The following is a 10,787-nucleotide window of genomic DNA, read 5'->3' as shown; positions in this document are numbered from 1 at the left end:
TCTACCAACTGATATTTATTGACATTTTTTGCATGGAGAATTCTCTCAAATTGTTCCAGTCCAAGAGAAGAAAGCCACTTGCCCAGTCCACCCGCACTTATTATGTTTCTTTCAAGATTGGATGCCCGCATCTTCTTATTGAAATATTTGATGGTAATGGATGGTGTGCAGATAACAGATAGGTCTTGTTGCATGGTAGTTCTGACAAGCTTTGGAGAAGTTTTACGGAATTTCAGATAATTTTCTGTCTTTCCAGAGAAGGATCTCGAAGCACCTACTTGGTCCTCCGAAGCCAGTCTCCTCAAAACTGGCTTTCGTGAATTCAGAATTGCTACTGCATTATCTAGAGGAGAATGAACTTTTGCACTAGATTGAGTATTTGATTTCGAAGACAAAGACAGTGATTCATCATTTCCCTCTATAAAATTTGCCTTCAGAGGCTTCTCCAACGGAACCTCTGATGGATTATTAGTCATATTACAAGACAAACTTCCACGTAGCTGACCTTGTTCAAGATCAGGCACGGAAGATTGCTCGGTACTGGGAAGACGAGGTATTAGAATGTTAACTCTCTGTTTCTTAACAATAGTCCAACAATCCTCTCCACACAAACCCGAATCAACTGTAATATTTGAAGTATTTTCCATAGCATTATTTTTGAGTTCTCCCAAGTGCTTCCACTTTGATTCCAACATATCCTATAGAGCTGCATAATGATTTTTCACAATCAGACCAGTAGTTATCGATACGAACTACAAATTGTAGCATAGTTGCACCAAATTCTACAATCAAGAGGTACCTAACTACCTATAGCTTGCAAAATTTAGCAGTGCCAGCAACAGTATTAATCACAAGAATAACAAGCAGGAGTCATCTTTGTAAAAGATGGAAAATAAAACACATGCAAAGCAAACTGTTAATAGTTATACACAAGTACACTGCCCATGACTCCATGAGTGCATAAAGGAGGAGGCCGCCCCAATAAATCTCAGTGATAAACAAGTTTTGGGATAAACCGCTACTTGAAGACTTGAAGTAGCGGTCTTGCCCAATTTTACCATGCCTCAATCAGTAAGTAGAAGCATGATTCTATTAGCAAAAGAGCCAAGTAAATAGAAGAAGAATTCAATATCATTGTATCTAGTCTTCAACATTGAATTTCAAAACAAGCAGAAGCTTGACCACGACGATACAATGTAAACCAAGACTAAAATATCATGATGATATGTCTAGCGGACTAGATTCGTTTTATACACCCCGACACCCGGGTGTACCGTACACCAAACTAACCCAAGGTTAGTTTTTGCTTTTCATTAAATAATTAAATGAAAAACAATCATCAAAATGAGTACAAAATACCCGTGGGTGTATGATACACTTGGGTGTATATAACAATCTCTCCTAGCAAACGAGCAGCTCCTACACTAGTATATTATCTTGATAAGTGATACGCTGTTGCAGAAGCCCCTATTTGCAAATCAGCTAAAACAATCTAAACAAGAGGGTTTTGACTCTTGAGTGTTTCGTGTTTTTGTCGTCAACATAATCAAAGGGGATACATCGCGAATGAATTGAAGTCGGGAAAAGATACCCGGCAAATTAAACTAACCAGTTTGGAATATATAGTTATAAACCAAGAAAAATGATGTTATACACATTACACTATAATGATAATGATCCTGATTGAATCAACTACACGAGGCGACAAAAAGGAAGACTCAATAATCAATATACATTACGATAAGTCGATAAATAATTTATACTAGGGTTTAATCATATATTATACAAAAAAATCAAGAAAATGTTAATTGAATCGAAAATTGAGAACTACAAAATTAACTGAAAGGCATTATAAACTGAATGATGAAATTTAGAAATAAAATTAATAGTTCGAGGATTAAAAGGAAAGTGAATTAAATAAATGAACCTGAGAGATGAAGAGACAACAATGGTGGAGCTTCAAGGTTGAGATATGAATATGATTGTAGGTATACTTCAATGGTGATCTTCTGGAAGCTTTAACAGAGAGAAAAAGAGGAATTCATTGGGGCTAATTTGGATATCTCACAAAGTAGCTTTGTGACTTTGTTCATCTATTTGGGTATCGGAGGAAAATAGTGGATACTGTAAATGTGTAATGTAGAGTAGATTTTTTTTTTTTTTTTTTTTTAAATTATTTTATTTCATTTTTTTATTATTATTATTATTACTTTTTTTTTTTTTTTTTTAACAAAGTTGAGTGGATTTGTTGCTATTTGAGTAAATACTTTATGTAATTGAGAAACTTTGAAGACGAAGATAAATGAAGGGACAATGATACACATACATTTATTGTATGTGGATCCTACATACATTACCAATCAGAGGCTACTACATTAGCAAAAGCCAAAAAAACAAAAAAAAAAAAAAAAAAAAAAAGGAAAAATAAGGGGGGGGGGGGGAACTTCAACCTTAATGGCGCCTAAGGAGCTATGTAAGCGGGAAAATGGCTGGCGAAAATCTTGGCGCCTAACAGCATTAAATGCACAAATTTATTTATTTTTTTCTGAAATTTTAATTAATTTATCAATGATATTATATAGCTGAAGATTAAAAGGACGCCATAGAAGATGAACAGCACGCTGGAGAAGATGACGGAATCCATCGCCGACGGTTACTCCGATGAAGTAATTAGAATTTTCAATTCGCGACCATGTTCACTAGTCAAACAAATTGGATTTTATGTTCAACAATCCATCATGATCGATTTATTTATAACATTTCTTTAATTTAATTAAATCAATTTTACTGCACTTATCTCGTTTTTCCAGTTTCAACAATTAACGGTGAACGATTGATTAAATTCCAGTATATGATATCTATTTGGATAATATATACTTTATATTGATATAATGTCATTCATTTCTTGAATTAAGATTTCCATGAATTTCCAAACTGGATTCTGAACTTGAACGGGTAATTAATTTTCAGTCCTTGCGACGTTCATGGCTGATATATATATAGTAACAATAACAATTGTTTAAGTAAAATCATAATGTTCCATTCACCATGTACAAATTAAATTGTGTTAGAAGGTTACATAATTTTTATTTATAACTAGTCTTTTGGCCCGTACATTGTACGGGCTTGTTATTAGTGTTTTTCTTTAGGTGCATTTATGATTAAATTATTATGGAGACGACCGGGACGTGGTTATTTTTTGTTCGTGAGTTATCTTATGTGCCTCTTGGACTTTTTTAATTTACATTTTATATCAAATATGACATTAAAATGTATTTTTGAAAGAGAATATGCACGGTCTTTTAGAAGATAGATTTGCAAAATATAATTTAATATGTCTAATACAGTAACTATGTTTACATAGGATATATGGGGTATGAGATGTCATTCTTCATCGTGTCGCATCCACATTTGTATGTTCTTTTTGGACTCCATTTTCATGTTGTGCATTTTGCGTTATGTAGTATTTTTGCCTCGAATTTCTCCGGCCTATTTCTGGAATTGTGTCGTCATTCCTGTGAAATGATATAAATATGAGTAAGGATTTTTTTTTTTACTACTATTAAAAAACTTTAACTTTGAATCACTATCAATCAAATATTATGATACTACAACCACAGCTGATTAATCACTCAATTATTTGTTAGTTAGCTTGCCAAGTTCAAAATCAAGATTTATGCATGACTTTGTAGTTTTGTACAACCAGACACACTACTAATTTGGGGCCTATTTTTAAATTTTAAAAAACTTTAATCATATTAGTCATCCAGAGATAATTGCAATTATAATTAGCAAAAGGGGTTGTGCTACTGCACTCGCTTGTTTTTTGGCAAGGAAACGGAGCTGACATGGACAACACCTAAGATGTAATATTCAAATACCAAGCTAGTGTGAAATTGAGGTATAATGAGCTTATGCAACAAACAATCTCAGTTCAATGGTATGGTATTTAATTTGTACAAACTTCGGATTGATTTAAACAATCCCAAACAAAACTGATTTAAAATTCACACACAACTTCAATTCCTAAAAATGTTAAAGCTTATACCAAATATTAGAATAATTAGCTTAAGAGCCTTACCTCAAGCTACCACCTTCAATTTGCATCAAGCTCTCTACAAAAGCCTGCAATAATTTCCCAATTTTGTTAATTGGGGTTTCAATATGAATACTACAATAATAAGGAAATTAATAAAAATTATTTTTTTTTTTAAAAAAAAATGCACAAGATAATAACCACTCACCAAATGTGAATGTGAATCTGCATATGAATTTGATGATGGAGGTACTATGTTATATAGAGTTGATATTGCATTGAGAGATGAGTGAATAAATACCCAAAAATCATTATCATTATTATAATTATGGGAGAAATTTGTAACCGAAAACATGATTTAAGAAATTTAATTTGTTGGAATTGAAGAGGGGAGATGAAGAGGAAGAGTTGTGGGTTTAATTTGCTGATGAACATTGATGAGCGGCTAGGGGATTATGAAGAGGAAGAGTTGTGGGTTTGCAGATACTCCATATTAGAAATTAATGGGTAATAAAAAGGTAATAAAGGTTATTCGTGGAGAAGCATTTGGGGTGCTAAGGGTCTGCTAAGGGATGGCATGGTGTGGAGGGTGGGTAACAGAATAGACATTAAAGTTTGGTCGGATGCATGGCTAGTTAAGGATGGGCGAACGGAATAGACATTAAAGTTTGGTCGGATGCATGGCTAGTTAAGGATGGGCGACCTTCTGTTCTACTTCGACCTGCTGGGGTTGATGATGGTATGTTGGTTAGGGACCTTATGGTTGATGGGGCTTTATGTTGGGATGCTGCTAAGGTGCGTGAACTGCTTGATAATGAGAGTGCAGCTGCTGTTCTGTCTACCCCATTACCCCAGCATAATAAGGCAGACTGTAGGTACTGGAGCTACACAAAGAATGGGATTTTCTCGGTAAAGACAACATATTGGTTAGCAAGGAGTGTGGGCAATGAGGTTGTTGTTAGCAGCCACGCAGAGGAGCTATGGTCTTCAGAGTGGAAAATGAGCGGGCCACCAAAGCTTAAGCACTTTATATGGAGTGTTGTTAAGGGTAACTTAGCAGTTATGGACAGGTTGGTGGGGCGTCACGTGCGCGAGGATGCCTCCTGCCAGGTCTGTGGTGATCAGAGGGAAACAATAATCCATTCCCTTTTTCATTGTACTGCTGCGTCGGAAATTTGGTCCCACAGTGGCTTGGCTGATCAACTCGTGGATGCTCCAACTGATTCGTTCTTGGCACGTTGGAGCTGGCTGCAGGGTAAGGTGGATGGGCAGGCGTTGAAACGCATGGCAGCTCTCATGTGGGCAGCTTGGAGGTGTAGAAACCTGATCGTTTTCGAGAATGAAACACCTAATTTTGTTCTTCTAGCTGCTGGGTTTTGCAAATTGGTGAGTGATTATGATGAATATGCAAAGAAAGTGTTCTTGCCTATACCTCAGCCAAGTGTTGGTAGTAGCATGAGATGGTTATGCCCCCCACAAGGCTGCATCAAGGCAAATATTGATGCCCATGTACCTGCCAGTGGCTATGCTGGTCTTGGAGTAGTGTTCTGAGATGATAATGGTGGCCTCCTTTTGACAGCAACAAAAAGAACTGAACTCTCCTCCCCGAAATGTATTGAAGCTCAGGCTGTGAGGTATGCTCTTACACTTGCTCGAAGGTTTGGGCACATAAATGTATGGGTGGAATCGGATGCAATAAATGTGATCAAGGCAATTGTTTCAAGAGCTTCGGGATTTTCCCCAATACACATCGTCTATGATGATATTATCTTAGATAGAGCTTGGTTTAATGTTTGTTTGTTTTCTCATGCGAAGAGAAGTTGTAATACCGTTGCCCACTTGGTTGCAAGGGGTGATACGGGTGACAGTTTGGAGGTTGTTCGTTTTAGTTCTTTTCCCCAAAGCATTATTACTCTGGCGGAATTGGACCTCTCTTCGTAATTAATATATGCTCTATCTTTCTTTCAAAAAAAAAAGGGTAGTAAAGGTAGAAGATGATTATGTGTCTCACACCAAAAAAAAAAAAAAAAAAAAAGGAAAATGATTGTGTGCTCTAAATTGAACAGGTGGAAGGTCAAAGCTTTAGTGCTTGTAATATAATATGGAAGGTCAAAGCTTTAGTGCGGCAAGATGATTATGAATCTAACAAAGTTGTTTGTACTATTATTTATGTAATTTAAATTTTATTTATAATAGTAATGCTTAATATATTGCTTGCATATGATATCGACTAAAGATCTTACAATTTCCTTCTTCTCAAAAAAAAAAAAAAAAAAAAAAAAAAAAAAAAAAACAATTTCTTGTTATAATTATCCAATTAATATATTTTTTTTAATATTATGTAATATTATTACAATGTAATATTATTATAAGTTTTAATTAATATTAATATTCTGTCAAAAAATATTACTATTAATATTATTATTATGTATTATGTATTATGTATTATGTATTATGTATTATGTATTATGTATTATTATTATGTATTATTATTATGTATTATTATTATTATTATTATTATTATTATTATTATTATTATTATTATTATTATTATTATTATTATTATTATTATTATTATTGGTTTTTAAAATAATGTAGTATTATTATTTATTTTAAATATTTAATTCTTAACTACAAATTCCTTTTAATACTAATATGAATAAATAAATGAATATATATGAATTGAAAAGAGAATATTGAACATGTGGCATATTTGATTAGAATAGTGAATACTCGGCACATTGAATTGGAATAGTGAACACTTGGCACATTGGATTGGAGAAGTGAACATAGAATGAAGACATTTGTGTATCATGGTTAGAGTTTTTAAATACTAAGTATAGATATAGATTTATGGTAGAGAATATAATATTAGAGTATACCACTGTAATTGAAATTGTCAATTGAATTATATAAATGATTTTTTATAAAATAATTAAAAATTAACTATATATCTTTTAATAAATAAACTATCCAATCCCATTTATTTACAGTACTAAGGGGATGTTCTCCGCAACGTATTTTAAATTCAGTTTAGTTCAATTCGGTTCCTAATTTACTTCTCTCATAAAATAGTTCAGTTCAGTTCAGTAAATCATCAGAACAGACCCTTACAAAAATTCTATTCATTAAGTGCATATGTATTTCGTATGCGACTTCCCAAGCAAATTCGGATAGTTATATAGTAACAATAACAATTGTTTAAGAAAAAGCATATCATTTGATTGACAGTGTAAAAATTAAAATGTCTTAGATACAACCTTCGTATTATTCATTTCATATTTATTTGCTAATTCATTTAGTAAATTTACATCCTGACCTGTATTATGTACAAATTAACCACATATATTAGCATTTTCTAAACTTTATTACATATGAATGAGAGGAAGAAGGAAGGGGGGGGGGGGGAAGTGAAAAGGAAGGAAGAAAGTAAGGTTACATTTTTTCCTCTAAATCTTTCTAACATTGGAAAAATTTAGTTTATTAAAGAGGGAGGGGAAAATGAATCATTCAATTTTCCTTTTCTTCCTTTCTATCAAAACTCAACATGTATCTAAAGAAAGGAGGATAATTCCTTTTGTTCTCTTCGCTTCCTTTTCTTCTATTCTCTCAATCCAAACAATGTGTTAGTGTCAAAACCTATGTTCACCGGACTCGGCTGAAATCCCAAAGTGTCCGTGTCGACACGACACGATGCGGACACGTACACGAAATTTGTGTCAGATTCGGCTATTTGCACTCGGACACTTCAGAGCAGGGGATGTGTGCGAAATTTTCTTCGACTCCATTGAAACCAGAGAGTGAAAAGGAAAGAGGGGGAAGAGAGAGAAAAAGGCAAGAAGAGGAAATGAGTGGGGCTGTCAGAAAGGTGAGGGGTAGGGTAATGGGTATAGGACAAATGTCATTTTCAACACCACTTGTTTTGCTTTTGACTTTTTGACTACTAACTTTAACCAAAATTACTTTTATGTGATACACTACCCAATATTTACAGCAGTAAACAATTCATTTTAGAGAAAATACTAGAATAATTATAACAAGAAATAGTAATCATATAATTTTTATTACAAGAATATAATATAAAATTTTAATTTTTAAAATTTATGAGTATTAAAATATTTTGTAATGTATAATTTTTTTTGCAAAAAATAAAAGTGTCGTGTCTCCGCACCCGTGTCCAAATATAGGACAGTCCTCATGTCCTAAAATTTTTGAAATTGACGAATCAGACACGACACGTGTCTGACACACGTACCCGAGTCCATGTAACATAGGTCAAAACTCTTCAACAAATGGTCAAGCATTTAATGTCATCTCAACAAGGGGGCACAATAGAAGTTAAAGATTACATATTTCCCTGATTCAATTACATTACATTTCAACTTGTGGGGCAGCATAGATTTGATGTTTACAAAAAGAAACAACAACCTACCTCAAATGCTACTTCAATGGAGGATTGAAATAACATAAGGCGCCTCAAGCGGGAGAAAGAGAGAGGACATATAGGTTTACGTATTTTTGGCAAGAATTTTCAACCCAAAGTTCGGCCCAACCCGACTTCAAAGACTAAATTTTAACCTTCTACTTTGACCTGAACCCGACACGACCCAACCTTTGATCACCTCAGTAGTGATCACAAGTTCACAACAAGTTAAACCATAATTTAGGGTCAGTTCTCTTACGTTGAAATTCAGCTCAGTTCAATTCAGTTCAGCTCAGCTCAGCTCAGTTTAGTTCAGTTCAGTTCAGCTCCGCTCCTAATTTCCTTCTCTTATAAAATATTCATTTCAGGTTCAGCTCAGCTCAGCTCAACTCAGCTCAGTTCAGTTCAATTCAGTTCAGCTCAGCTGAGTTCAGTCAATGAGAACAGACCCTTAATTCTTTTAAATCGTGCATTGGTCATAAAATCGACCACCCTTCCTCACTCAATGATTGTAAAGGCGTAGGCCAAACATCCAATATTATTAATAGGTATAAGTGTGTAACTAATTTTTTAATCAAATTTCTAACCTTTTAAAAGTCAACAACCCAATTATCGTTCCTTGTGAACAATGCCACACTTCTTTACTCTAGTCCCTTGCTCTGTATTTCAATATTTTTCTTTTTTTTTTTTTTTTGAAAAATAATCTTTGTAGTTCGTACACTTCTTTTTCTTGTTTCATGACTTCCCTCCTACAGACGTCTTTCACACAACTCTCTAGATTATACTCCCATTCTCTCTCCTCACTCTCTGTATTTTTTCCCTTGTTGCTGATAGTTACCTGTAAGTTTTGGTTTGAATTTTTAAGGGTCAGTCTGATCTTGTGTAAAATTTCCTCAACTACACTAGCAAGAACAGACCAGACCTGGCTTAAAAATTACAAACCTTACAATAAAATTATCTTGATACCGACCTTAGTTTGAGAGATAAATATAGTCCCTCCCTTCCAACTTACTTGCCCAAAGCCAATTTCACATGATTTTATGCAAATGAAATTGTAAAGAGAGAAATATGGGTGGGTAAGTGGGTAACAGCATGCACAATTCTACATTCATGGCAGCCAATACAACTCAATACAAGGATGTAACAACAATTCACTTTCATTTCCCATACATACATGGTTAAAGATCAACATAGTTAGCTTCTGCCACTTCGATCCTTCTCTATTTGATCTCTCTGTTTCTCAGCAAGCTTGTCGAGAGCAGCTTGAACAGCATCTCTTCCACCAATCAATAACCGAGTTATTACTTCATGATCTTTCTCAAACCGAGCCTCTTCAAATTCTTTACGAGCATTTTCTCTAAGAATATCTCGCCACAACACCCCTCTAGAGTCAGGCCACATGAAGAACCGTGTGGCACGGAGTATATCTCTGTAGAGACCCAATGCCTCTCGTCGAGTGCTGGTGAGTCGTTGACGGGTTAAGAGCTCATTTTCATCATCGTCATATGATGGTTTCTCTTTCACCAAATGCCGGTCAATCAGCTCCTCTATAGTGTCTGGACCATTATGTAATCTCCGCCAAAAGGTTGCTCTTTGGGCAAGTTGTGCCGTGATAAGATGGTGCTTTTGCAAGTGAATGATCATACCTATACATCTAAAAGTTAGTGAAAAGATTCTAGTGTATTCAGTAAGAATGATTTTATGTACTCCGGACTAGACTACTAGATAAACACAACCTTGGAAAATCAAATTTCAAGGCAAATGAGTCAACAAAGCAAACCAAATTCTCCAACTGCTATCAACCACGAGACCCAGGATTATGGAAATAGTATACTTATGCAGCGCAAAGCTGCCTGAACTAGGTCTGATCACCTTATCGAGTTGCCAAAATTCATAACACACAGAAACAAAGCACTACCACTACTTATGTAGGAAGATCAAGTTTCCATGTTCTGAACCATTGAAGGCAAATAATGAAGGGAGATTACGGAATTCAAACACGTTTTAGCAGTTACAGAATTTGTATACTCCAACATATGCAGTGCAGATCTTTCAAAAAAAAAAAAAAAAAAACATATGCAGTGCAAAGCTGCCTGAACTAGGTCTGATCGCCTTATTGAGTCGCCGAAATCCATATCACAAAGAAACAAAGCATTACCAGTTTACCACTACTTAGTAGTACTACAACACTAATTACCAAATCAAATGGAGGAAACATAGAAAAACCTTAAGAACATGATTTCTTCCAAGCCGAATACAACAGACACAAACAGATACCCCCCAACATTCAAAATTGATGGTATTCAATTTCATAGTTCAATCCTAAGA

At 34.6% G+C, this 10,787-nt stretch overlaps 1 protein-coding gene across 1 annotated transcript in view; it reads right to left on the bottom strand.

The window, feature by feature from the left end:
• Window positions 1–2,077, bottom strand: part of LOC145584166 (uncharacterized) — a 2,364-nt gene extending 287 nt beyond the window's left edge. Inside the window, exons 1-2 of the mRNA XM_081641082.1 lie at window positions 1,928–2,077; window positions 1–706 (exon numbers count right to left, since the gene is read on the bottom strand). The exon at window positions 1–706 is cut by the window's left edge and continues 287 nt beyond it. Coding sequence (XP_081497208.1) covers window positions 1–695 — 695 coding nt within the window. The 5' untranslated portion in view covers window positions 696–706; window positions 1,928–2,077. The remainder of the gene's footprint in view (window positions 707–1,927) is intronic.
• Between the last annotated feature and the right edge of the window lie 8,710 nt (window positions 2,078–10,787).

The sequence above is a fragment of the Chenopodium album genome, chromosome 2 (genome assembly GCF_948465745.1).
Source record: "Chenopodium album chromosome 2, dcCheAlbu1.1, whole genome shotgun sequence".
Classification (NCBI taxonomy): Eukaryota; Viridiplantae; Streptophyta; class Magnoliopsida; order Caryophyllales; family Amaranthaceae; genus Chenopodium; species Chenopodium album.
Note: the sequence above shows the minus strand (reverse complement) of the source record. Positions and strands in the feature narration are given on the sequence as shown.